The following is a 27,648-nucleotide window of genomic DNA, read 5'->3' on the forward strand; positions in this document are numbered from 1 at the left end:
GAAGGCCCTTCATGATTTAACTCCCTCTTCATCTCTGGCCTCAGCTACTACTGCTCCCTCCTTGCTTGTTACACTCCAGCATACAGGCCTCATGCCAGGCACACCCCTGCCTCAGGGCCTTTGCACTTGTAGTCCTTCTGCCTAGAATGTTTTTTCCCACAGATCTCTGTATAGTAACCTCCGGTGCCTCTTTTAGGTCTTTGCTTAAAGATTACCATTTCACTGATGTCTCCCTGACTGTCTTATTTTAAATTGTAAACCCTCACCCCACCCCCAACCAGGCATTTCCTCTTCTCCTCCCCTGCTTTATTTTAATCAACAGCACTTATCACAATCTGACATCCCACAGCAAATATTTTACCTGTTTATCTTATTTTCTGTCCTGCCCTACTAGAGTGTAAGTTCCTTGAAGGGAGGTATTTTTTCTGTTTGTCTCCTGCTACAATAAATAATATGATGAGTAAGTGAATAAATTAGTTGAGTGCTAGACCTAGTTCTACCATTAACTAAGTAGCCTGACCCTGGGACAGGCGCTTAACCTCTCTGAGCCTCAGTCTTCTCAGAATTAAATACGAAGAAAAAAATTAAATTATATATATGAAAACATTTTATAATATGAAATTTACTACCCAAATGTAAAAGTTGGTTGTTGGTGGTGGCATTGTTTTTACAGCCACTTCATTACTAGGTAGATTAAAAATGTCCTACATGGAAGAAAAGAAACAGGGATGAAATTTCAGTCCAGTTACCAATGCATTAACAGCAATTGGAGGGCTATTTGCCATTCAGCTGGTGCACCTGTTTCCAGATGTTTGTGTGGGTCACTGAAGGCCTCTGTATTGGCACCAGGAATAAAGCACATACTATTTGCTTGGGAATCCAGCTCATTTTTTCCATGTGGGAAAGCAAGGCCGGATGCTGAACCTGTGCCTACAGGGTCTTCTCCTTCCTGAGGTCACCTTTGCACATTTCTACTACAAAGCTATTAAAGTAAGGCCTAGCCAAAGGACATACCTGCCAATCACGAGTTATTCAGCCAAAAGAAAGGAATGCTAGGAAGCAGTTCCCATGCATTCCTGACAGCCCATTTGTAGTTCTCACTCCAAGCTCCTAGTGTCATCATATTCCTGAAATTTCCCTAGATGGCCCACCCCAAATCCACCCTCCCTTAATGTTCCCTATGAGGTGAATACAAACTCTTCCACTCTTCCCAATGCAAATGTCACTGCCACCTAGACAAAGGTCATACACAAACGAAAGGAAGCCTGGTGGAAAAGAGGGTGACAAGAAATTCTCCCAAGTACTAAATGGACACATGGGTGGTTATAAGCAAGATGAATGCAGCCTTCCACATGGAGACATTTTCATCTTGGCCTGACAAGTGACCATCTTATGGAAATTAAGAAAATGGAAAAGGGTCATCACATAGAAAGGCATTCGAGACTCAATGGACTGCACAGGGGGTTTTAGGGGAGACCAGAGATGTGGCTAAAAAAATAAAATGTCTTTTTCCCACATACAAAACAGCACTGATTCCTGAGTAGGCATGACTGTGGAAAGCCACATCTGGAAAGCCACATTTGTTCATGATAAGGTCTACCATGAGCTATCATTTAATTCTTTCCATATTATCATGAGTCTTGGGATCACAGCTGAGACCTGGAAGGATACATGGTGGGATGTACACCAGAAGGATATCCATCTGGCAAGCACCACTGTTGGTCCCAGTGACACTGGGCTCAACAAGGAAACTTCGTCTTGGTCAACTACGATCTTTAAAGTCTTGGGGCACTGATGACACAAGGGGAAAATGAAAGGTGTTCTGTGGAATAGCTCCTGGTGTATATGGACACGGGGGGTTTTGCTGTCCCTCCAGACACAAGAATTTAGGAAAAGTTCACAGGGTCTTTCATCATTGTTCACACTATTTTGGCCAAAGGCATGCCAACCTAAACGATCATTCTCAGCATGGATCAAACATGTCATTTCAACTGAATCTCATTTCCTAGGGTTTCAGTGCTAACATTTCCAGTTATCCCTGGCAAAAACAGAACTGGCACTGTTTGATTTTGATTTCCTTAAAAAAACCTATACGTTGTATTGGACTAATAAATTTCATTCATAGGAATTACTTTACTTTATTTATACACTGCATCATTCCAAAAGAAAAATTTGAGACAACTTACCAAAAACAAACAAACAAAAAACGCATGAAGTAATAAATAATGCAAATAAAATGAGAGAAAAAAATAAGTGAGCCAGTAAATAGTTTCCCTTCTTGAATCCCACAATGTTTGGCAGTGAGAACCACAGATAGTTTTACCTATTCTGTCTGTGAAAACTGGAAAGCAGAGAAAACGCACTCTGATAAACATGTCTCCTGCTACCCTCCAACGCATTCACAATATTAAGCCAAAAGCATGAGAAAGAGCTCCAGGTGACAGAGCCCAGCTGTTAGTCTTTGTAGTGGGCAGCATTCCTGAGGCTTTGTCATTTCTTGGCTGCTTAGCCATTTTCATCATTTTGATACTCTGAAAGCATGCCACTTCCAGAAGCAAGCCGGCCCCCAGCCCTCAGGCCCTCTCTGGAGTTGCTTTTTCACCCTGGGCTGCTGAGGTTCAAGACTGGGATGCACACAGGAGCATGTCCCCTCGTCACAAGATCTGGGGCGAGAACAGGAGAGAAGATGGCTGCCCCTTAGACCCAGCTTTGCTGGAGACATAACCTTCTGTCACCTGACTATGTGCCTATTTCTTTGTTTTACCCAAATCTGTAGAGGCAATCTGTCTACTGTGATTCTATTTTCAAATGTTTGACCAAATGGTTACAAATTTCAATAATTTGATTAAATGCCCAAGTGAAAATGGTCATTCAGTCAAATTAAAGAGGTTTCCATCACTTAAGCAACTATACTTATATACGCTTCTGACTCATGAATATACATTTAACCCATGCTCAGATACACGGAGCAAAATGGTAAACCCAGGAAAAAACAAAGCTGCTTTCCTAATCAACTGGAGGTCAAGGTAACCAAATAGTTGATAAAGAGAAACTTCTCTTTTTAGAAATATTCCAGTTCATAAATAAAGGGAAATGCAAGAAATTAAATGTCACCATCTTGCAGCTTCTAATAAAATAACAGGTCAAGGCAATGATCATTAGGGGCTGCTAACTTCACCAAAAGAAAGAGAACCAGTTATTAAATGCCTCCTGGATGGTTTACACACCCCACCTATGGATTCTGATCAGGCCTCTAACTCCCAATTTGTAGAAAATACAGAGGCTTTTCAAGCATGTTCATTCAATCCAGACTGAAGGAGACAGTACAGAATAAATGATCTAGTTTCTTAAACAAATAAATTATAAGGAAAAATAAAGAAGAGAGAGGGACTTCCCTGCTGGCGCAGTTGTTAAGAATCCTCCAGCCAATGCAGGGGACACGGGTTTGAGTCCTGGTCCGGGAAGATCCCACATGCCGCAAAGCAACTAAGCCCGTGCGCCACAACTACTAAGCCTGTGCTCTAGAGCCCGCAAGCTACAATTACTGAGCCCGCGTGCCACAACTACTGAAGCCCGTGCGCCTAGAGCCCATACTCCTCAACAAGAGAAGCCACCGCAATGAGAAACCCACGCACCACAACAAGGAGTAGTCCCCACTTGCCAAGACTAGAGAAAGCAACGAAGACCCAACACAGCCAAAAATAAATAAATTTATTTAAAAAAAAAAAGGAGAGAGATGAACCTAGAGATTAAAAGAGACTATTTATATCAACCAACTGCAGTGTATGAACTCTATTTGAACCTTGATTCAAACAGGTGGTTTGAAAAAACATTTATGAGACAATAGTGGAAATATGGACTCATGGGATATTTGATGGTACTAAGGAACTATTTTTTTAGGTGTGATAATGGCGTTGTGGTATGTTTTCTTAAAAACTGCTCTTAAAAAGAGGTATGTGCCAAAATATTCCTGGATGAAATGATCTGATACCTGAGATTTACTTTGAAATAACCTGGATGAAGAAGAGAGAGTGAATGGGACTACAGATGAAACACGTTAGCCCTGAGTGATAACTGCTGAAGCTGAGTTAGTGAGGCTTCACTATATTAGTCTACGTTTATGTATGGTTGAAATTTTTCACAATAAAGAATGAAAAAATAAATATTTTTTAAAACTCCACTGAAAGAAGTAGTATTGATAGAAAATTCCCTAAAAGTTATCTAGTCCACCGATTGTTTTAGATACAATACAAGTAACTTCTTTCTGGGTTAAGCCAGGGAAGCACACAGTGGCACCCGTGGGGGGAAGGTGGACCGAATTGTTCCTGGTGGATGTCAGGAGCCCAAAGACAAGAGTGGTGTGACCAAGGGCTCATGAATCTCCTCTCAGTGCTCACTCTGAGGGCGCTGTCAGCAGTACTGCTGTCTTACATCACAGTGTCCTCCTTATAAGTATCTTGAAAGAAATTTCTTTCTGGTTCTAGAATCAAGAAATTTTATGGTCCCTCTAATCATGTAGATTTTCAGGATCATTTGGTAAAACTGAAAATCACCACTTCACACCCATTAGGCTGGCTATTAACAAATAAAAATAACAAGTGTTGTCAAGAATGTGGAGAAATTGGAACCCTGTGCTTTGCTGATGGGAATGTAAAATGATTCAATCTTTGTGGAAAATGGTATGCAGGGGTTCCTCAAAAAAAAGAAACGGAATTATCACATGATCCAGCCATTCAACTTCGGGATGTATTTGCCAAAAGAACTGAAAGCAGGGTCTCAAAGAGATATCTGTACACTCATGTTCATAACAGTATTATTCACAATAGTCAAAATGTGGAAGCAACTCAAGTGTCCGCTGACAGGTGAACAGATAAACTAAATATGGTATGTGCACTCAATGGAATATGACTCAGCCTTAAGAAGGAAGGAAATTCTGACACATGCCACAGCTTGGATGAACCTTGAGGCCACTATGCTAAGTGAAATAAGCCAGTCACAAAAGGACACATAGTGTAGGATTCTGCTTATATGAGGTACCTAGTGTAGTCAGACTCATAGAGAATGAAAGTCAAACGGTGGCTGCACGGCCTGTGGGGAGGGGAAATTGAGTGTTATTATTTAATAGGTATAGAATTTCAGTCTGGAAAGACAAAAAGTTCGGGAGATGGGTGGTGGTGACGGCTGCATAACAATGTGAATGCACTTTTTAAGTGCACTTAAAAATGGTTAAAATGGTAAACTTTATGTTATGTATATTTTACCACAATTCTAAAAAACTGAAACCAATCACACAACCAACTGATCTTCGTGTTGCCACTAGGAAATACAGAGTCACATCTGTGACCCAGTTTTATAAATTATATAGTATTATAGCATGCCCTCTTTGCATATTTTACTTCTCATAATTTTCTTTGGTCTAATATTCACCTAATTCTAATGTATGTTATTTTGCCATTTCTTATATATATTTTAATTTTCCCTTATTTCATTTTACAGCAAGGCCCAAGAAACTTGTCTAAAGTCACACACCAGGATCTGACTCCAAAGACCTCTCAGTGAATTCTGAATTCTCTGGGGACTTCTCCGCAACTTGTGGTGGGCAGGGCATGCTTACTTTCTGGTTCTTACAAGCATTCCATGTGGTTGAGGTTGATGGATACGTGCTCTCCAGACAAGTGTTACTTTGTCAGACACTATTTGACCCACTCCTTTCTACTCGGGGTGCAGTTCCTTTCTCCTGGCACAGAAATCTCCACCCGCACTCCTGCTGCCACGCTGTCACCCTCCCCACTCCAGGACACCCTCTCCAACACCACGCCTGTGCCTTCTCGAGCAGGACCAGGGCCATCCCGTGCAGTGCCACACAAACCAAAAGGAATTTTCAACACAGGCTCTGAAAAGTCTCTTCCCCTTTGCCTATATTATCATCAGACCTTTTCATACTCAAAAACGAAACGTGATCATCACACACGCAAAAAAGGTACATAAAATAAAATGTGTCCTACATGTCTCCAGATGACCATTTACTGTCCCTTAAAGGTGCTTCAGATCACCACGGAAGGAAGGCCTATTTTCGTTTCCCCAAATGCCTCCTCACTTAAGAAGTTTGCGCCAGTTAGCAACCTGCTGTTCTAACGATCTTGTGAATTTAGACTGTTTAGTTAATTACAAACACATTTCAAAGTCATTCTTTCTGGCCTTTTTCCTAGAATGAGTGACTGCAGCGCCACAGCTCACAGAACGGCCTTCAATAGTTTTCAGTCAAGGTTCAGGGAGAAATATGCCACACCGGGATTTGATTATTTACCAACATAATGTTGGATCCTAGCCAATGAGACACCAATATATTTTCCATTGAAGTCGGACGTATTGCCTGCTGCTTTCAATGCTGTTTTCTTGGCTGGCAGACAAAGTAACTGTGGCTGTTTCTAATTCACCTCTAATTCAAGTTGGGGTGGGGGGGAAATATCTTATGATTGGTTCATCTTACAGACACTGATCTCTTCTCCCTTGGGGTACAGAAGGTGAGTCTCCCAGAGTGAGGCCTGCCTATGGGCCTCTGACAGCCACTGGCCTCTGCTCTGCGATCAGTCCTTCCACAAAGCTAGTCAGGAAAGAGTCTAGCAAATCTTGGCCCCCTGGCTAAAAACAGAGAAGTGTAACAAGATCAGAGCACACTTTCATGATGTCTTGGATTGTCTTTTGCTCCCTCTTGTTTGAAGAGCCCAAGAGAACCTGACATAGAGAACAGGTTTTACAGTGGTTTGAGTTCCCAGAGCCATCGCTATCAGGCTAGTAGGAGCCTACGAACCTACAGCGACCCTAAGAATTCGCAGAGGTACTTCTGCTGTGGTTGCTTGGTATCCATCAATTCCTGACCACTACAGTTTCTCACTGCAGAATTTTATCTCTCACCAAACAGCCGGGATATGGGTTTCTAAATGATACAATCAAAGAATTTAGAGTTAGGAGTAATTTTTCCAAAGAGGTTTAACACTCTGAAACAGAGAAAATTCTCATTAACTGAGAAGAAAGGATCTTAAAGGCTATTTACTTCCACTTCCCAACTGGGTAGGAACGATCTCTCATTTGAATACCTCTACTGATGGGGAGTTCATTATCCTACATCATTGGACAGTATTAGTACAATATTAGAATTGCAAGGGTATAATCAGATAATTCCCCATCTCTTATTGAAATGCTACCAGCCAGGTTTTATAAATATGAATTAACTGTTCATTTCAAGTCATTCAGAAAGAATATAACAATATTTACTGAGTAAAATCCTGGAAGTTAGTGTAACTACTGGTGTTGATGCTATACGGTGCATAATGTAAGTCTACTGCGTTGGAATTTTTTCATTTGTTTATTTCATTTTATATCTCTAAGTTCATTATTTTTCAATTTCAACTTTACTCAATGTGTATTTATTATTCTTGACACCATGTCTTATAATATACACTCTCATTAGAGGGCGACATTATATCCCATGTGCCTGAAGTCCTCCGGGTGCGTACCTCATTATTTTAACATAATTTTTACCAGCACCCTTTTCACTCTCAAAAGTATCCTAGTTTGGATGATAAGTGTTATGGTCAAGTGCTGAACTCGAAAGTTTTAAAAAACTGTATTTCATTTTTTCAAACTGTACTAAAACTCGTCACCAATTAAGACTGGAGCCCCCAACCCCTGACTTCTCTGTACTCTCCTCAATTAATAAATGTCTATTTTATTTGGAAATGATAAATCTTCCTGACTATGGAGTACTTTTAATAAAGTGAATAGCTGCTCCGTGCTTAAGAACGACCACCACAGAGAGGCCGGAGGCTTGCTCTCTGCGAGGACGGAGGAGTCACTTTCCTGAAGTTATGGCAAGCCGGAGAGGACCTTTCTAAGTCAGGCACAGCATGCTGGTAAGTGTCACGTGGATGTCCTCATGCCAGAGAAAGCATTCCCTCTACTTGACCATATTTCTTTCATCTTTGGGTGCCTCAGTTTCTCTGTCTCTAAAAGAGCACAGTGATGCCCACTTCACAGGGCTGTGGTGGGATTAAAGGGATGGCAGACATAGGGCACTCAGCCACCTGGAACAAAGACATTCAGTAATTGCAAAATGTTCGGTTCCGCTTCTCCGGCCTGTAAAAAAGGGGCTCCCACTGACTTGAAAGAGAGCATCACACACAGACAAGTAGAAGCCCACTAGGACAGCAGGCCTATTACCCTCATTATCATTGTCCTAAAGTGCAGAGGAGAGAAAAGGGCAACAGAAAGGCTAAAAAACCGTGATCACAGAAAAACAAGACAAGGATAAAACTGACTGGGCCATGAAAGAAAACCTGAAAAAAATGAACGTCTTTTTGTTTTAAAAATTATCTGTGAAGATTACATGCCAGAAATAGCTTTTAAGGAGCCATCTATATATTCTCTGGTCACTTGATATAATAACACATTCATACATTTTTCACAACGGAGCCTGCCCTTGACCCTCACTCTACCCTTCCTTACATCATCCACCCTAAGCTAAATGCTAATGGCCGTTCGTTCAGTGGCCACTTTCAGAGTGGATTAAATTTAAAAGTTTCTATTTAGACAGCATTCTGTAAGGTACATTCAGATGATTAACCAATAGACAATGAAATTGAAACTGGTGATACTCTTTTGGCATAAAATACTGACTTCCCAGGCTGAAGAACGAGTTTGAATGGACAAGTAGAAAGTGCCACTGTTGCTTTGGTGATCTCACAGTCAAGTCAATGTAAGACATTCTCCTGCACATTGATACCTGCTACTGAAATCAAATGGGGGAAAACGATAAATAGTAGGAGACGTCACTCCAAAAAGCAGTATTTTCCTGGCAAAAGCTGTGTCTCCAGAGTCCTTCAGAGCACTCTGGGAATGCACAGAAATTCACAAATCAATTTGCTAAATTGGCTTGGCTGGAAATCACGCTTCTGTGCATGGATCCAGCTGAAAGGCATTTCTGACTCTACCAGACTCTCCCAGGACTCCTGTAACCAGGCCAAGAGTCAGGGGCCATGGTAAAAAGAGCGTGGACTTCCGGCCTGTTAGACCTGGGCTCAAATTCAAGCTCCACCATCTCTGGCTGAGAGACCTGTGATAAATCATGTGAGCTCTCTGAGAAGGGAATTATGTAATCCTACCAGCTTTACAAGGTGCTGAGAGGATTAAATGCCCAAGATATGTCAAAGAGGTGCACTTAGTTTGACTTTTTCAGTACAGCTATAAACAACCCAAATGACAGAAGCCCACCCCAAAACCCATCCACTCCCTCACTCCACTGCAGGCCAGGTGGACAAGCCATATCAAGTGAGGACAGTTTTGAAAACACAAATATAAAATGCTTGCACGCACTTAACCAAAACAGAGGCCTTCATTCAAGTATCTGGAAGAGCCAAACAGCAGTGCTAATAAGGCAAAAATCCTTAGATGTCAAGAGATATTCTATTTTATCACCTGTATAGTTCTGCACTGGTAGAAATTATGCACAGGATTCATTTCTTTTAAAACCACACCCCTTGGCCATTCACAGTGGTCTTCCCAGGGCTGCCTGAGGCCAGATGAGGCTTCAGCCCCAAGTATGGAAGATGCAGAAGCCAAGGGAAGGGTCTCAGAGCACCCCGTCAGCCTTCCCATTCTACAGGTGAGAAAACTGAGGCTTGGAGGGGGGATTTGCTTGCCCAGAGTCAAACAATGAAGGCCTTGGGTTAGGATTTTTAGGAAAGCCACTCTAAACCAAACCTTTGACAAAATAATAGTAATAATAAATCTCGCCACGGAGCTTTATTCACTGATATTTCCAATTCTGTGGCAAACAATGTCATCAGTCCTTTGGGAAGGAGGCTTTCCTCCAATACCACAACAGGGGGAAATCTATGACACGTCAGTCTCATTTTACATTTCCCAGTATGACATGGAACCTAGTTTCTAACCTAGTTTCTAGGGGTTCCCAAATCTGAAAGACAAAAAAAAATCATCAAAAGAACCCTTTGAACATTGATGTGACATTTGTTGTCTCCTGGTAACAGACACTGTGCTAGGCCTACAACTTAAGTAAGATGGCATCATCTGAACATAATTTCTCAGAGGAAAGTTAACAAATCAAATAGTTAGCCGACTTCTTATAGTGACCATTGATGATTTTTTCTTCAAAAACCAAATTCTCCATTTAAATTTCCTTTTTTTTTTTTTTGCGGTACGCGGGCCTCTCACTGTTGCGGCCTCTCCCGTTGCGGAGCACAGGCTCCGGACGCGCAGGCTCAGCGGCCATGGCTCACGGGCCCAGCCGCTCTGCGGCATGTGGGATCTTCCCGGACCGGGGCACGAACCCGTGTCCCCTTCGTGCCCCCTGCATCGGCAGGCGGACTCTCAACCACTGCGCCATCAGGGAAGCCCTCCATTTAAATTTCTGAACATAATAACTCCTAATCACTAACCAGTACATTTTAAAAGGTGATAGCCCATACAGAGCAAGATTTACAAACACCTAGGCAGAAGTGGGTCCCTGTTTCATAACTCTCCAACTGTTAATCATCAGTGATGACTAACTCTGGCATTAGGGAAACATTTCATCCTGAATATGCTAATTTAGAGACAGTGTTGTCAGGAGGCTAATTTCTGGCTCAAAGACACTTCAATGCCTAAAGCAGTTTTAAATCAAAAGCCCTTGTAGGAGACTTCCATCAGGACCAGGGGAAGACGGAAGCTGGAGGGGGGCATGAAGAAAGGGGAATTCAGGTTTTTAGGATGAAAGAGATGATAGAATCTGTCTAAAGGCTAAGGGGAAGGAAGCAGAAGAAACAAACAAACAAAGGAATATGCTCAATTCATAATGGAAGAGAAAGAGACCATTCAATTAGATTGATTATTGCTTTTTGTGGAATGACATCTCAAAACTCCTTGAATCCCAGCTTTAATAAAGATATATATATATATATATATATATATATATGGGAAAAAAAATCCTTCCTGGGAAAGAAAAACTCAACTCCTAAATTATCAGGTTAATTCACAGTGTGGACATAAGAAATAGTAAATACACAGTTTGAGATTTGATTTGCAAAGTGAGAAAGGAAAGCATACTAAATTCTATAGAATGAGCTTTTCTGATCCCAGATATACTAAGAACTTGATAGTTTTTTGGCTGCAACGACTTGTAAATATCTAGAAGAGCCCAGATTTTGAAGCCCTGAGGACACTTGCTAAAACTCAGAAACTTGGCACTAGTCTTTGCACACAATTTGGGTTTTCTTTCAGAGTTGTTATCTTACCAAATAGAGCCATCTGTGTTCCCTCTGGGAAAGGTTCAACTGTTCTGTTGCCATTGACATGATGTTTGGCTAGAAAAAAAAAAGAAAGAAAGAAAGAAATGCAAGTTAAGTGTAAAGTTCTACACACATACTAACACATGTCATTAAATGTGTCAGAGAGCCCAGTTCTCATTTTTAGTTAGCAACGGTACCAAAGCTCACCCTCTTAAGAGAGTTTCAACTATTTTGTTTTTAATCTCAGTTACAAAAGAGCCTAGAGATGGCCTGATTCAGGCACGGCGTTTTACAAGTGAGCATGCCCAGACCCAAGCACGTGCAGAGCCATGCAGCGGGGGGCAGCAGAGCCAGCCCAGCCTGGAAGCTCCTGACTCCCGGCCAGAGGGTCCCCTGTGTGCCAGGCCATGCCCTGGACAACAAGGACAGCTCGGGATTCCAGGGTGCATCGAGGCGGCTTCCCCTGAGGACTCCTGATGACCAGAAGTAAAGTGAGCTGTAAAGACAGCAGGGTAAGCCTGGGACCAATTTTTCAAGAACCAGAATACCAGAAGACATCATTTCACAAGTCAAGCACTGTTCCAGGGGCCAGAGACGCTTGCCTTTTAACGACCAGACAGGCTTGCATTCCAGTGTTTCTTACTACTTGTCATCCACCCTCATCACCTCCACCAATCACCCTTCCCACCCGAGTGCATCATCAAGGACTTAGAAACAAAAAGGGACCAGCTTATGGTTTTCCAACATGAACTTATTTTTATAACCCCCAAACTGCAACCAGATAGAGAAGATCTGAGCATGGTCCGTCTACGAGTAGTCTAAGAAGATCCTCAGGAATGTCTGAATATGGGCATTTATGTTGAAAATACATAAGAAAAGAATGTCTAAAACACTTTGACACTGCATCATGGTGCACTTATATTTTGATTTCATGGGTCACATTAGATTTATTGAGCTCTGCACAGGGCTCAGCACCAAAGCTAGGCTCTGAGGCATCTAGAGGGGAAGACTGACATGGCTCTTGCCCTCAAGGAGTGTACAATTATCTTCAAGAGGTAAAAATTTCAAGGATGAACTTAACCAGAAAGCTTACAATTGTGTGCTAAGTCCTGGAGTGGGGACTAAAGGTACTGTAAGAGTTTGCAGCAGAGGGACAGCAAGCTGCAAGGCAGAGCCAGGGCCTGGAGGAACTGCAACTAGTGTCGAGTCTAAAAGGAGGAGCAGGGTTTGGAAAGGCAGAGGGTGAGGGAGCAACTCGAGTGAGAGCCAGGAGTAGATGCAACCAAGGCATCATCCTGGGCCAGACTAGAGTCTAGTCTGGGTGCAGTAGAGGAGACATGTTGAGAAGCAATGGCACTTCAGGAGGGATTGGTAGGCAGGCACCAGGTCATGGAAGGTCTTGAGAACCCCATCCAAATCCATGGGGACCCTAGGCAGCCTCCGCGGCACTACTGCAAATATTTTAGAACCTGAAGGCTTACGAGGCTCAGCCTAGCTAGACGATCCCTTCAGGATACCGTCAGTTCAGCGGCTTCCACAGATTCTTGAGGAATGGTGGCACTACCTGAAGAACAGACAGAATAGCTGGGAGAAGGCGAGGAGCCAGGCTGAAACAGAGAACAAGCCTGGCACCATCAGCAGATGCAAGAGGGAAGGTCACAGGTGGCCCTGGGACCTTGGACAGTGCTCAGATATGGTTAGGACCATTCGTTACGGAATCCAAAGGAATGTGATGGGTCTCCACATGGAGGCCACAGCTCTGTTCTACAGTTAGGACCCCAAAGCCCCTGTCAGAGGTTTTAAAACGTTTGCCTTTACACATATCAAGAGTTGTAAACCCATTCAAACTCTAACCCACTAATCCCACTCATAAAAATTTAATCTAAGGAAAAATGCGCGAGAAAAAAAAAAGGTGGTAGACATAAAAATATTTATTAAGGTATTACTGGTAATAAAGAAATCTTTAAAGCAACTAAATATCCAGAAACAGAGAAATAGCTTAGAAAATTATAATTCACGATTTATCACAAGCATGGACTATCATGCAACATTTTAAATATAGAATTTGAGAGATACATTGAAATGTGAAAAAATATTTGGGATAACAGTAAGTGAAAACAATTCTATTACACGCTGAATGTAGACTATAATAACAACTAACAAAAATGTGAATGCTTATGGGAAAAGACTGGCAGAGAAATATGCAAAAACAAAAATAACTAGGAAGATTATGCAAGATATTTATCTCTATCAATTGTCTTTGTCAGATTCTTATTTCCTAGATGAAAATATGTTTGTTTGGATTTTTAAAGTCAACAAAATTATAGATTTCTAAAATTTTTCCTGCAGTACTTAGTTTCCCAGGACAGTCCATCAGGACTTATGTATAGTCCAGTCGAAACACTACACACTTACCATAAAGAGCGTGGCCTATTTGACTTCTCCTCTGGGACAGCTCAAAAGCACCTCCAACGCAGCAGGATATCCTTCCACTCCAAACCTGACCCTCTTCCAGCATCCCTACCTCTGGGAATAGGACCACCATCCTCCTACTTTATAGGCATCCTTGCCCATTCTCTCTCCCTCGCTACCCATATCTAATCTATCACCAAATCTGGCTAATTTTGCCTTCCAGATATCTTTAGAGTCCTTCCCCTTCTTCCCTTCACCACCCAAGCCACCCTAGTCCCACCTCCTATGGCCTCCTTGCCTGCACGCCTACAAGCACCTCTAGGTCTTCCACATCCCCTTTCTAATTCATTCTTCTCGGTGTCGCCACAATTATCTTTTAACTCAGATTATATAACACAAAGTCCCCGACCCTCTACCCCACTTTCCATGGCTTCCCACTGCTCTTAGGCTAAGGTCAGAACTCTTTAATGCAGCTTCAAAAACCCACATGGTCCGGCCACCTCAGTCCCTCATTCCCTCTACTACAGTCAGAGCTGCACCTTACACTTAGTCATTATTCCAGCAAGTAGACTACAAGCTCAGAGAAGGCAGGGCTCATATTGGTTCACTGTTTCCACAATTACAGCACACTGTGGGACCCAGCATAGGTGTTCAATAAATAGTTGCTAAATTAACGAAGGAAAACAAACTACTAAAAAGTCTCTCTTCAGCCATTATGAAAGATATATTATTTGATACGCTAAACATATATCTCTCTTTATATGTACATGTGTCCCTTACATAAAAATGATCATTGAAAATGGCCACTCAGAGTCTCCCCAACCAGGTGGCCTGGGGATCAAGGAACTCTTCTGTTCTAGTCCTTAAATGCCACTCCTCTTCCCTTCCCATCCACCTACTCTCATCTGAGAAAATGGATGTGGAAAGATTGGAAATCCTACCCGGAGAGGAAGGAGGATTCACGTGCAACTCTCTCCTCAGTGCCAAAGTTCCCCGGGACTCTGTCCTATCTTTCATTCTAGAGCCTGAGGCCCAAAGATAACAAGCCCTGTTTACTTCATTTTGCATTTTCTCCTGAACCACAGCTGAGCCTTACACCAGTCCCTGGACAGCAAAGACACAGCATTAGCCAAGGAGAGACAGCACAGTATCCAGGGCTAAGGAACAAAACTGCCTGACCCTGAATCTCAGCTCTTCCCCTTCCTAGCTGTATGACCTTGGCTTAGCAACTTAGCCTCGTTGTGCCTCCGTTTCCTCGTGCCTCCGTTGCCTCATTTGTAAGGGTTTACTCATTTGTACCTACTTTGTGGGTTGCTTTGAGAATCAAATGAATTAATACATGTAAAGCACTTAGAACAGTGCCTGGCATGCAGTACACATTACTTAACTGTTAGGCTAGCATTACCATTTACATGTGAACTTTGTTTTTCACAAGATCTGAGTCAGGAATGACAAATACATGGCACATATTTACTTCTCCTCCGCTTTCATGCCCGTGGCAGACATCATTAACCAATCACAGCAGACTTTCATGATCCCCAAATATGACCACAAAATCTTTTCTCAACTTAGTACCCCACAGAGTCTCTTATTCCTTCGGGGGGGGGGCATGTGTGATGAAATCACTTTGTTATTCCTGGTCTAAGTGAATAGAACAGAAAGATGGTACAAAGAAAAGCCATTTTCTTTCTCATTTCTACAAAATACAGGGCAATTTTTAAAAAGACTCTTTGAAAATCTCCAAAACTCTACACAGCTTTACTGATAAAAGAATGGAGGAAAATCTGAGCGCTACTTTCCATTCCATGAGGAGAGAACGCGGAGTTTTTAAAAACCAAGCAATGGCAGTGCCAGTCCTGCAAACCGAGGGCATTTTCCCATTGAAACTCTGCTGAGGCAAGTACAGGACTTGGGGGCCAAAGAACCAGAGACCCTTTAAACATATTCTAAAGGTCAAATAAGACTGGGGGTGGGGAGACTCACCTGGGAACGTAATCAGCATTTGTCATTTTTTTTTCAAAATTGGTGGCACATTTCACCACAGAAACAATCAAACTGACTAAACAGAAAAGTCACTCATTGACTGGGCACTAACTATTGATTACCAGCAGAGCATGACACGGAAACAGGAGGGGGTCTGTGACAGGGGCATCTGTTGCCTGGCCACAGCAGGGTGGACACCTCCCATCTGGCTGGTTGGGCTCCGTGGGAGCATGTTCTAAAGCCCCACGCTCCAGGAAGACAACCTCTACTGATGGCCATGACGTGTCCTCGGTCAAGGGCATGTGAGGACGAGGAACAGATTTCCATTTATCTTGAAAGCCCAGTGCTCGAGGAGCAGCGAGGTTAATTAGAGCACGATTGGGTCAAAGTCAACTATCGGAGAGATTTTGAAGGGGATTTGGGGGGCACTTAAAAAGCTTTAGAAGATGATACTGACGCTGTTGCTTGTTTTGTTTTGTTTTATGAATGTCTAATGCACTTCAGACTTTATGACTGTTTTCTTCCTTCAGAAAAATACAATAAAACAGTTCAATAATGCACCTGCAATAATGCAAATGCAGACATAAACCAACCGGTGATTAGCACCACGTCCTGTGCTCAAGCTGAGAGCTAAAATTCCTATCTTCTGGGTAAGGCTGTCGGAGGGACTTATAGGTAAATGGCAGGGAAGTGGGGGACTGGAGGGTGGGCCCCCAGGTCCTCAGGATTCTCCTGTAGGGCCAAGCCCCTCCAGTGTAGGTGACCATGGCGACACCACCTAATTGGAGATCCCAGGAACTGCTGCTGCTGTCCTGGGAGTCCAGGTCCACTGCTGGGCGCAAAATCATCCCAGGACTGGAACAGCTGTATATTGGACTGAAGCCTCAGAGCTGCAGACCATCTAGTGGTGCCTGCCCCTCCCTGTCATGTTATTCACCCCACAAAACCCAACACATACTCGTCCTGTGTTACTATCAGTCATTCACGCCGCTATGAAGCTCATCGGTGATTAGGTTCAGTTTGGGGCTGGAGTAAGAGTGCATTTATTTCACGAATAAGGTAACACAAATCTGTCAGGCCCCCAAACCAAACATGGTCTCACAGTCCCTCCCCTTGTCTGTTTCCTTGTGGCTCTTTCTCTAGATCCCAAATCCCTGGTGTCTCAAGGACAAGTCAGACTGGAACTAAGGCGGGTTCATATCTGGCCCACAAGCCTAAGCCTTGGACGAGGCTCTGTCTCCAGCAGAGGGTCCTTTGATCACACTGACTAAGCATCCTGGGCCCTGGTCCTGCCAAGGTGCCCTTCACAGCGCTGTAAGGATGAACTGATGACTGTTGATTTGGAAAGAAAGGGCAGCAGGAGTTCTGGGGATGCACCTGCAGCCCAGTCACCCAAATATAGGACAGGTGCACTGGGAGAGGGCAGGCGATGATGCTTCTGGCCCCCTCTGCCCAGAGGCACTGTGCTTCTATCATATTTTTGTTCCTTACAGTGCCTGTTACTTTGGCTACGGTGTTTTAAGGTGAATGTTAATCCAGGGTGTACTCTGTATGTGAGGAGGGGGAGGGGGGAAGTTACATGGCGGTGGGCAAGTTACGGGGAGGGCCGACCTCTGCTCTCCACCCATCCTGTGTCCAAGGAAGCTGGAGTCCTTCCTACCGATTGGTGAGGTACACGACTGGAGGCAGGTGGAGTCTGTGGCTAGGAGAGGCTGGAGAGGAGTCCCCAGCAAAGGCAACGGCACGAATGAGACGAAGGTCCCCCACTACTGTGAACACCTGGAGACGAGCGCTCCCCTCAGAGCTCCAGGGGGTGAGGAGGGCCAGCCCGCACTGCCTTCCTCCCATGGTGACCAGTGACTGTGTATCTAAGTGGGAGCCGCCCTAAAAGCAAAAAATACGTGATGGAAAAGGCAGGAAAATCAGATGAGAACATTTCAGATTGTAGCACTAAAACAAAAATTCACCTGTCATTGAGGATTTTATCCTTATGCCCCAGCCGCTGTCCTTCCTCCAGTTAATGCCTTTTCCCTTTGCTCCAGGGACAACAAACTGAAGACCAGCTCTTGGCCAGTGAAGGTGGTGATTCCTCGGGCTCAGGCAGCCTTGCGCCTCCGGGGTCCCCCTGCAGCACAGCCCGAATGGCACAGTGACGGAGCAGGACAGGGCAGAGCAAGGCTGGGCTCAGCCTCAGTGAGGACACGTTTGGTGAGGCATCAGCTCCAAATGGTGGAGCTTACGGCTCAGACCCACTAGCAGTTACGTGTTTAGTATGTGCCAGGTACCAGCTGCTGTGGGAAGAAAGATAAACTTCATAGACCCTACACTCAAGGAGATCCATTTAATCAACAAATTTATTGAGAGAAATCCTAAGAGGAAATTTCCGGCCAGGAGAGTGAGCTGAGGATGAAAGTATGTTTTAAAAATAAAGCATTATGCACGCAGAGGACATTTTTACTTTTCGTGATGTGCCTGCTGTGTTTTCTGAGGTCTGCTCAGGGCACAAGACCACGAGTGTGACTCTAAACCCGGAACAGCAACGCCAAGTGCACAAGGCCTCAGACACCAGCCCTTTCCTGTTCCTAAGGAAAACTGGCCCAGAATGATCCTGCTGTGTCCCCACAAGACGGTACAGGAGAGTAAAGGAGAGTGACCACAGGGATGCCCACAATGAGAGGGCAGGAGGTGGACCAGATGCCCTAGAAAACAGTGTCAGAATTATTTCCGTACGTTCCTAAGCAGGCTTCCATGATTCTGTAAAAGACAGTGATTCCACTGCCAGAGAGAAAGTGGAGAATGATAGGAAGACAGACTACACATAAAAAATTAAATATATCAATAACAAACACATACATGAGTAGATGCTCAACCACACAATGAGATACTATTTTTAATTTGTGAAAATGGCAAAATTACAAAACCAATGCCAAGTACCAATGAGGGTGTAGAGACACGGGCTTTCTCATATACTGTTTATGGAAGTGGGAATGCTACAATCTATTTGGAAAGTAGTCTGGCAATATGCATCAAGAATGTCAAAAGCTTTTAAATTATTTCTACCTTAGGAAATAATCAGAAGTGAGGCAAAGGTTTCCAAAGATGTTTATAGCAGAATTGTTTATAACAGTGAAAATCCATAAAAAAACTATATGGCCCAACAAAAGGGGGATAATGAAGTAAATTGTAGCACAGTCCTCAGATGCAATATTACCTCATAATTTTAAAAGTATGATCATAAAAAGGTTTCTTCCACGGTGTCAGGAAATAGTAATAATATAGAGTTAAGTGGAGAATAGCAAGACAAAAGAGGAAATCTAGATCCTATTAGGTATATTTTCAAGTTGTACAAATCTAAATGTTTTCCTTTGAGTCCCATTCCTCTGTTTTCTTTGAGAAGGAGACAGAGCAAGAGAAACCACTGAAACTCTCTTAAGTGAGAAAAACCGATGAGCAGATCACTTCCTGCTTGATGGCATGAGGACCCTTTTCCTTCCAGGGTTTTAAGTACCTTGAACGCTCGCTTGCTCCTTAACACAAGGCCCCCTGGGTGAACAGCTCCGGGGACGCTCAGGGACTTCAGGACCAACTCGACCCAGCTGCCTGACTGCCTTATTAAATTCCCTGATGAGGCCACTGCTACCAAGATGCGCAGGGCTCCGGAGCTTATGAACTCATGGGCAGGCGTGTGGGGGAAGGAGAAAAGAAGGCTGACAGAGGGAGTTGGGGGGACATATCTGCTCCAGCAAGTCCAGGCACAGGGATCCATATTCCATCCAAATAACATCACAGTTCAGGAAACAATGACTGAACATGGCTTATGTGCCAGGCACTGGGCTTACTGTCGGTCATGCAGTAAGATAGTAAGACAACGCCTGCCTTCTCTTCATCCTTCACTGACCAGCACTACGCCTGCCCCACTTGTTAGAGCTGCTGACCAGGTACACCTACGGAGGCTCCTGTGTCAGCGGCACTGCCTACAGCTCTTTAACACATCCTGTTACCCCATGATTATCAGACGAGCATGAGTTCCCGATTCACACTGCATTATCCCAAGAAAAGCATTCACACTGCATTATCCCAAGAAAAGCATTCCATCATCATTCATTTCATTTTTAGAAGAATTCCATTTTCACTCGTGTAATACTGTTATTAATTACCACATTTAAGAATCATGTCTAATTTAGGCATCTGTGATAAGCATATAATATTAATTGATGGAAAAATTTCCACCTGACTTTTATGAAATCTCCCTGCCTCCTCTTAACACATGTAATTCCTAATGACTACCAAAATTAGACAATCTTGAGACTAGAAATTCCATTTAAAATAAGGTTACTTGAAGGATTAAAATCTACATGTCAGCTTGATGAATGTGACATCTCCGTGAATAACAGTGTTGAAAACAGTTGTGTTAAAAACTGTGGCTGTAGGGACTTCCCTGGTGGCACAGTGGTTAAGAATCCGCCTGCCAGTGCAGGGGACACGGGTTCGAGCCCTGGTCCGGGAAGATCCCACATGCCGCGGAGCAGCTAAGCCCGTGAGCCACAACTACTGAGCCCGCGTGCCAGAACTACTGAAGCCCACGCGCCTAGAGCCCGTGCTCCACAACAAGAGAAGCCACCGCAATGAGACGCCCGCGCACCACAACGAAGAGTAGCCCCCGCTCGCCACAACTAGAGAAAGCCCACGCGCAGCAACGAAGACCCAGCACAGCCAAAAATAAATAAATAAGTAAATAAATAAAGGTGGCTGTACACCAAAATGATTTCTAAGGTACGTTTCCTATTGATCCTAAAACATATTTTAGATTTTGAAGATGAATGTTAAATGTATCTATAAAGGATCACACAGAGATCATACTTTTTAGTACTGTTGTAAAAATCGTCGCCCTTCAAAGACTTGGTGTCCCCGGCTTGCGTTGCTTTAGTCCCCTCCACGTCTACTACAGCGTTTGCCCGTATGAAAATAATCAGCGCTGTGCAGAGCATCCAAGTCCTGGAAATGTAATTAAAGCATGAGCCCCACAGAGGTATGCTCTCATCCCATCATCAGAGTCTAGTAACACTTTGGAGCCTCGGTGTATGCCTCTAAGACCACTGATTATGCTCTTACACACACTGTATACACACCCTGAGAGGAAGCGGCGCAGGGCTTGAGCAAAGCGCCGTAGCAAGCCGTGGTCTCCTTCCTCATTCCTTGTGACCAGGTCAGCGGCCTCCAGCAGGAAAGAGCCCCTTGACGGTGCAGCATCTGCCTGGAAGTTGAGTGAAGCGCGTCTGCTGTCAGGCCGCCGATGGGCAGGAATGGTCCAGTGACTCCCCTTCCCCCGTCTCCACCCCCGTGACAGTGATAAATGACCGGGCCCTCTGCTCAGCTGTGCCTGACGGGCCAGACCTCCCCTTGCAATCTGTCCCAGACCAACACCAGTCTTTCCCCCACAAGATCCTCCTCAGCACACCACACAGGCCGGCACCAGGGTAAGGCCAGGCCTATCTGCTTTCTGTGCCTGTTCTTTCCTGAAAATGAATTATGACTTTATTTCTAAGTGGAAGCTCCTAATCAAAAATGGAATATGTTGTTACAAGCCTTACAGGGAACTTGTCTCAATTATCTTTTGACATTAGAAATGAAGGAGATACAGCTAAATACGGTACTTTAATTAGAAAGAAAGAGGAACAGTCATGGATATAAACATGGATGTCAATTTGACTTCCATTTAAATCAATACATTTTCAATTTATTAAGTTATTACTGTTGGTGGTGGTAAGGAGAAAGAGACAGAAGAGTCTGAGGGGAATAAAATATTGATAAGGAGATGGAACATTAACACTGACCATTAACAAGATTCATCACCGATTAGCTCCTACAATACATTTTGTTCATGTGCAAAGACAGTCATTTCAGGATTGTTTGTAAAGAGACTGGCACCAACCTTTTACATAAAATAGTCTATAATGTGGAACAATATGCACCATTATAAAGAATGAGGTAACTCTATAGGTAAAGACATAGAACTATCTACAAGATGCAGTGTTAATTGGGGGAAAAACTCAACAGGCAAGATAATGTGTATAATATGCTACAATTTCTTTTTTTAATATTCTATTTCTACCTTTTGAATTTTGTTCCATGTGATACATTACTTCCTTGAAAATAGAAATAAAAAACATTTTAAATGTCCCCAGTCTTTGCTACCCCGTGATTACACCTGCAGCCTGAGAGCCTCTTCCCAGGGCTGAGGGCATTGCTGAGACGCATGAGTGGCCAGTGGCAGGCAATCAGCCCCTGGGCTCAGATCAGGCTGATGCTTACATTTTATCCAGGCTCAGGACCAACAGCCAAGATGATTCCACTTGTATCTCAAAGCAGCAGAACTGCTACCAGGCTTTAAAATTCTGGATAGTTCATAGTATCTTAAAAGGCCTCAAGATAGTTATCACTCCATTTCCTCTCTGAAATTGATCTGCCTTCTCCAAGCAGTATGTTAATTGTCCTCCTTTCAAAAGGAAAAGGATTTTAAGAGGATCAACCATTACAAATTTTAGATGGTATTAAAATATTATTTACCTAAAAATAAAAGGTATTTCTAGGTTTGACTTTATTTTATAGGAAAGAAGAGAGAGGGAGGGGAGGAGGGAAGAAAGGAGGCAGATAGAGAAAGATAAAGTGAGGGAGGAAGGGAAGAAAGCAGGGAGGGAGGCAAGCAGACTGGTACATGAGCAGTACTTTGCCTTTCTGGAATTTGGTATGTATTTTAATTATTTCTCTGTCCCTCCTGTTTCTCATCCTTTCTGTTTCTCTCTCCCTTGTAATTTTTCTCCACAACAGAAGACAAGGATATTTGAAAATCTATTTTAGATTTACTGAACAGGAATTATGCTCACCATTCATAATTTTAAAAGCGGTTGAAACATTCTATATTGCCCTCAAAAAAAAAAAGATAAATCAAGTTTTTACTGTGAAACCTTCCACTGATTTCCAAAAAGCCGGTGAAATTTTCTTGAATTCGGCTCTTACTAGAGCAACAGCACACGTAGCTCGTCCACTTTGAAGATGTCCCCCAAGGACTGGTGTCCTGAGAGAGCAGGTTTGGTCACATGGCTGATTAAGGGGCATCTGTCAACCCAGTGCATATTCATATTAGGAAATATGATGGACAAAATCTTCAACTACAGTTCTACAAATGACACAGAAAGTCATTTTATGATGCTTTTTATACTTGTCTACCATGAAAGAGTGACATAAAACTGAACATCTTAACTCAGGGAAGCTCAGTGGAGACAGGGTGGCTCTTCAAACATGCTTTTGGTCACCTGACTTAATGAAGGGACAGGGACTAGAGGGGGCAGAGCAAAGCCTATTGGGTTATCTTCCTTGAATATGGGCTCAAGCATATCCTTGGATATTCAAGTGATGGGCTGATTCCGGGATGAATTCTCTAATGACTGACTGGAGCACTGCTGAATAAAATGAGAGTCGTGTCTGAAAATATCAAGCACGTGGGAGGCCAAGGCAAGCAGCCTTCCACTGAGCCCACCCAGGGCCTGAATGATGGTCTCTCCCAGCTGGAAGGCCATCAGCTTCGTAGAGATATGGGTTGTGGGTGGTGGGGATATAAAGCAAGCCAAGAATATTTCTCATTTTAGTACATTCTCATGTACTAAATCTTATCGAGTGATTGTGGAAGGACCTGATTAAGACCCTAGAATTCTACAAAAGGAGATGACTGTGACCTCGTATAACTCAACTATAAAGGGACTTCAGTGCAGGCCCTGCAGAAAATCTGATTTTGAGTAAAATTATTCCTTGATAGGTCTGCCAGGCTCTTAGTGCTAGGAGTAAATTATAGTCATGTCTATTTTCTGCCACTTTATCTTCCCAAAAGGCTGATAGCTCAAAATGTAAACTATTGTGTGGAAGGTAGCTGGAGAGGAGCTAATGAAATACAGGCAAGTCCCCAACTTTAAAATGAGTCACATTTCAAAAGCATGTTTAAGAGATGGACATCTGGGATATAGAATCCATTTTCTCATGAACATGCTGTTATAAATGGTGGTGAGCTAGCCCACAAGGGCCTACTCAACCTATAATGAGTCTCAAATATAACTCTTTCTAGGATTCTAACCACCGTTTATGAGATACTGTCTCAGCGCGAAAATACATTCTAAGTTCTACCCTACAACACTAAGAACACACGCTTTCACACCAGCCAAGTTGGCTGTAAGCTACATCTGGACAAAAGAAAACATTTCTGTCCAGCTACTAACTTGACCATAGAAAGAAATCTCCACTTTATTCATCACTGTAGAAAGGAGATTTTTTTTCCCCCAAAAGAGGAGGAAATCTCACTGCTCAAAGGCTACGTACAAGTTAAATTCAGTGGTATCATCACAGCTGAGGGTGTAAAGCTGGGTAGTTCTGGCTCAGGGTCTCCTACAAGTTGGAATCAAGGTGCTGGCTGGGGCTGTAGTCTCATCTGAAGGCTCAACTGGGAAAGGATTGCTCTCAAGCTCACTTGTTGGCAGGCCTCAGAGAGCTAGAGCACAGATCCTCCTGAAGTTGAGCCTTCAGAAGATGCAACACAGCTGACATCTTGATTCCAGCTTCATGGGGCCCGGCTTCAGGGCCACCCAGCTAAGCCACACCCAGATTCCCTACCCACCAGCCCCCCCCAAAACACTGTGAGATAATAAATGATTGTTCTTTTAAGCTGCTACCTTTGGGGATAATTGATTATATAGCAGTAGATAACTAATAACATGTTCTAATAAAGGGGAAATAACGTAAGTTTTAGCAAAGGACAACTACTGATTATACGGCAGGAACTCAAACCATCTTTTATAAAGCTATATAAAACTTTCACCTTTATAAAGGAAAAAGGCATTTCCAGTCTAACTGATTTACAAATCAACCCCTGGAAGATGATCCATTTCTAACTTGGAGACTCCCTCTATGTAATTTTATTTTTCTACCTACTTGTTCTCTAGTGTGCTGGGATTGCTAAAACAGGCGTTCCTAAACCACTAAAGTCTAGGAAGAGTGTATAAAATACCAGAGTAAGGCTTTCAGCACTTCTGCAATAATTCAGGCAATTTTTATTCATTTGCATCATCCAGAGGATTGTTAGTTGCTTTTCGTGCTGTTTTATTTGGAGAAGTTATACCTCTGCCTCATAGCACTTAAAAAAACAATGAAGAAAAATGTTTTTCCAAAATTCCCAGGGAAGCTAAATTTAAATTCATGCCAAAGCCCTTAACTGCAATGGAGAAAATCTTCTGTATTTTGATGGGGTTTTCCTTGGTTGTTTGCCTGGTTGTTTGATTGGTTGTTTGCTTGCATTGGGGGGCTTTTTTCTTTGACTAGATGGAAGTAAGAAGACAACTGGATTATTTTTACCCACAGTGGTACCTATAAGAAACACAGTTTTTCCCCTTTTCCGTGGGAATCAAAATAAAAGCTAAAAATGAAAATTGTTGCTGATATTACACCTGGTTTTTAATTAGCCTTGGACACTGCATCCATAGCAGTTTAAGGTCATAGTACCTGTATCCCAGGCAGCAAAATAGAAGGATCCTTACTGTGCATTAAGAAATTCCAGGGACTTCCCTGGCGGTCCAGTGGTTAAGACTCCATGCTTCCAATGCAGTGGGAGCGGGTTCAATACCTGGCTGGGGAACTAGGATCCCATGTGCTGTGTGGTGCAGCCAAAAAATAAAATTAAAAAAACATTTTTAATTTAAAAAAAAGAAATTTCAAATATCTCTGCTAACCACCATGAGACACGGGAAGGGTCAAGCTTGAGCTAGTCATTTCAGTGACATAGGAAACCATGTTCCTGGCTCACTGTTTGTTGAATTTCAGTTCTTACAGAAATATTACTCACCACACTCTTGGTCTCCCCCACCCCGTCACTTTAGTTAAATCTCAGATTAAAGCACATGGGGGGTGGGGTGAGTGAGGGGAGGAGGAAAAATACCAGTTGAATACGTAGCAATATCTCCTACCCTTCTTGAAATGAGGACAAAATCCACAGATCACAAAAAGTCTCAACCCAAGTAGTGCTTACAAGAAATTCCTGTGTAGTGGTCTGGGTCCAATCACGAGATGGAAACCACACAGTAGGTCAAACAGTGGAAGTCTAACATAGAGAATATTAACCATAATTAAAAAGTAACTATATAATCTAAGGAAACTCTATGCTACCTGAGGACTGAACATACCTAAGGAAGGACAGACTTGGAAGGATACAAACGTTCTTGGAGAAGGTGCAGTTAAGCCACTGGATAGCAGAGAAGTTCACTGGTTTGTAGGCCAGAGCTTATCTGGAGATGCAGGGCAAACAACAGGCTACCTTTCAGAATGTAGGTGATCAGAACCCAGTGGCATGAGTGTACAATGGGATCCAGGCACCCAGGAGCCTGAGAGCAACTGCAGGGACTCTGAGAGTACGTGGACAGCACAGAGGCTCCTTGTCAAGAGGGCTGCAGAAAAGTTATCACCAGGAAAAGACTATAAAGTCACAGAGGGACTGAGTTCTGGGCCAGTGGCTGAGGCAGGCTCCACTAGAGGCCCACACACACACCCCGCCAACCCAGGCCACACCAGAAACAGCAGGAGAGGCTCCTCCTTTCACAAAGTCTCCCCAGCGCCCTCTACTGAAACAGCGTAACACCATGCTCACAGTAAAGGAAAAATACTACAGAAATTCCTTTGTTTATCACAGAGCATACTCAGAATGATGTATTCAGAGCTGAGAGGCAATAAATTAGTAACATACCTCGAAAGCTACAAATTATCAAAACTGACAAAAGAAATGGAAAAATCTGAAATAGAAAACTCCAGGCTCATATAGTTTCACTGGGAAATTCTAGATACATTTAAGGAAGAGACAATACCAATCCTACGTAAATTCCTTCAAAAATAGAGAAGGTACACCTGAAACTAACAGAACATTGTAAATTGACTATACTTCAATTTTTTTCTTTAATGGTTAAAAAATTTAAAAAGAAATAGAGGAGAAGGGAACTTTCACAGCTGATTTTATGAGTCCAGCATTACCCCGATAACAAAACCAGAAAAAGACACAGAAAACTATAGACAGGGACTTCCCAGGTGGTCCAGTGGTTAAGACTCCGTGCTCCCAATGCAGGGGGCCCAGGTTCGATCCCTGATCAGGGAACTAAGATCCCACGTACCACAACTAAGCCCACGTGCCACAACCACTGAGCCCATGCACTCTAGAGCCCGCGCACCAAAACTAGAGAAGCCCGCGTGCCACAAGGCAGACCTGGCGCAGCCAAAATAAATAAATAAATAAATTGATTAATGAAAAAACTTAATAAAAATAGAAAACTATAGACAAATTTCCCTTTATGAACATAGGCTCAAAAATAATAAATACATATATATATATATATATATATATATATTTTTTTTTTTCCCCCGGTATGCGGGCCTCTCACTGTTGTGGCCTCTCCCGTTGCGGAGCACAGGCTCCGGACACGCAGGCTCAGTGGCCATGGCTCACAGGCTCAGCCGCTCCGCAGCATGTGGGATCTTCCCGGACTGAGGCATGAACCCGTGTCCCCTGCATCGGCAGGCAGACTCTCAACCACTGCGCCACCAGGGAAGCCCAATAAATATTTTTAATAAACATTTAGTTCAGGACTATATTTTAAAAGTATAATAATCATGGCAAATGGGGTTCATCCAAGGAATTGAAAGTTGTTTTAACATTCAAAAAATGCAATCAATGTAATTTATGTTAACAAAGAGGAAAAAAAATGATCATCTCAATAGAAGCTAAAAAAGCACTTGACACAATTCAGCACCTATTCATGATTTTTTTTAATTCTCAGTAAACTAGGAACAGAATTTGATAAAGAATATCTACAAGCAACCTACACCTAGCATACCAAAAGGGAAAAAAAAGAAAAAACTATCTGTATATGCCAACGTCATTGTGTAAATA

The 27,648-nt window shown here is 43.0% G+C and overlaps 1 protein-coding gene across 7 annotated transcripts in view; it reads right to left on the reverse strand.

The window, feature by feature from the left end:
• The window catches only part of MSRA (methionine sulfoxide reductase A), a 378,069-nt gene that overhangs the window by 220,816 nt on the left and 129,605 nt on the right, over nt 1–27,648 (reverse strand). For 6 of the 7 annotated variants that reach the window (XR_003790769.1, XM_029202644.1, XM_029202640.1 and 3 more), the window contains exon 2: nt 11,289–11,357. Coding sequence is in view for 6 of the 7 variants with exons in the window: in XM_029202640.1 (XP_029058473.1) it covers nt 11,289–11,357 (69 nt within the window). In the remaining variant the exon portion in view is untranslated. Of the gene's footprint in view, nt 1–11,288; nt 11,358–20,806; nt 20,971–27,648 lie in introns of those variants that run through there. The other variant, XM_029202645.1, reaches the window with a different exon arrangement.

The sequence above is a fragment of the Monodon monoceros genome, unplaced genomic scaffold, assembly GCF_005190385.1.
Source record: "Monodon monoceros isolate NGI ecotype Baffin Bay Population unplaced genomic scaffold, NGI_Narwhal_1 Super_Scaffold_5, whole genome shotgun sequence".
NCBI lineage: Eukaryota > Metazoa > Chordata > Mammalia > Artiodactyla > Monodontidae > Monodon > Monodon monoceros.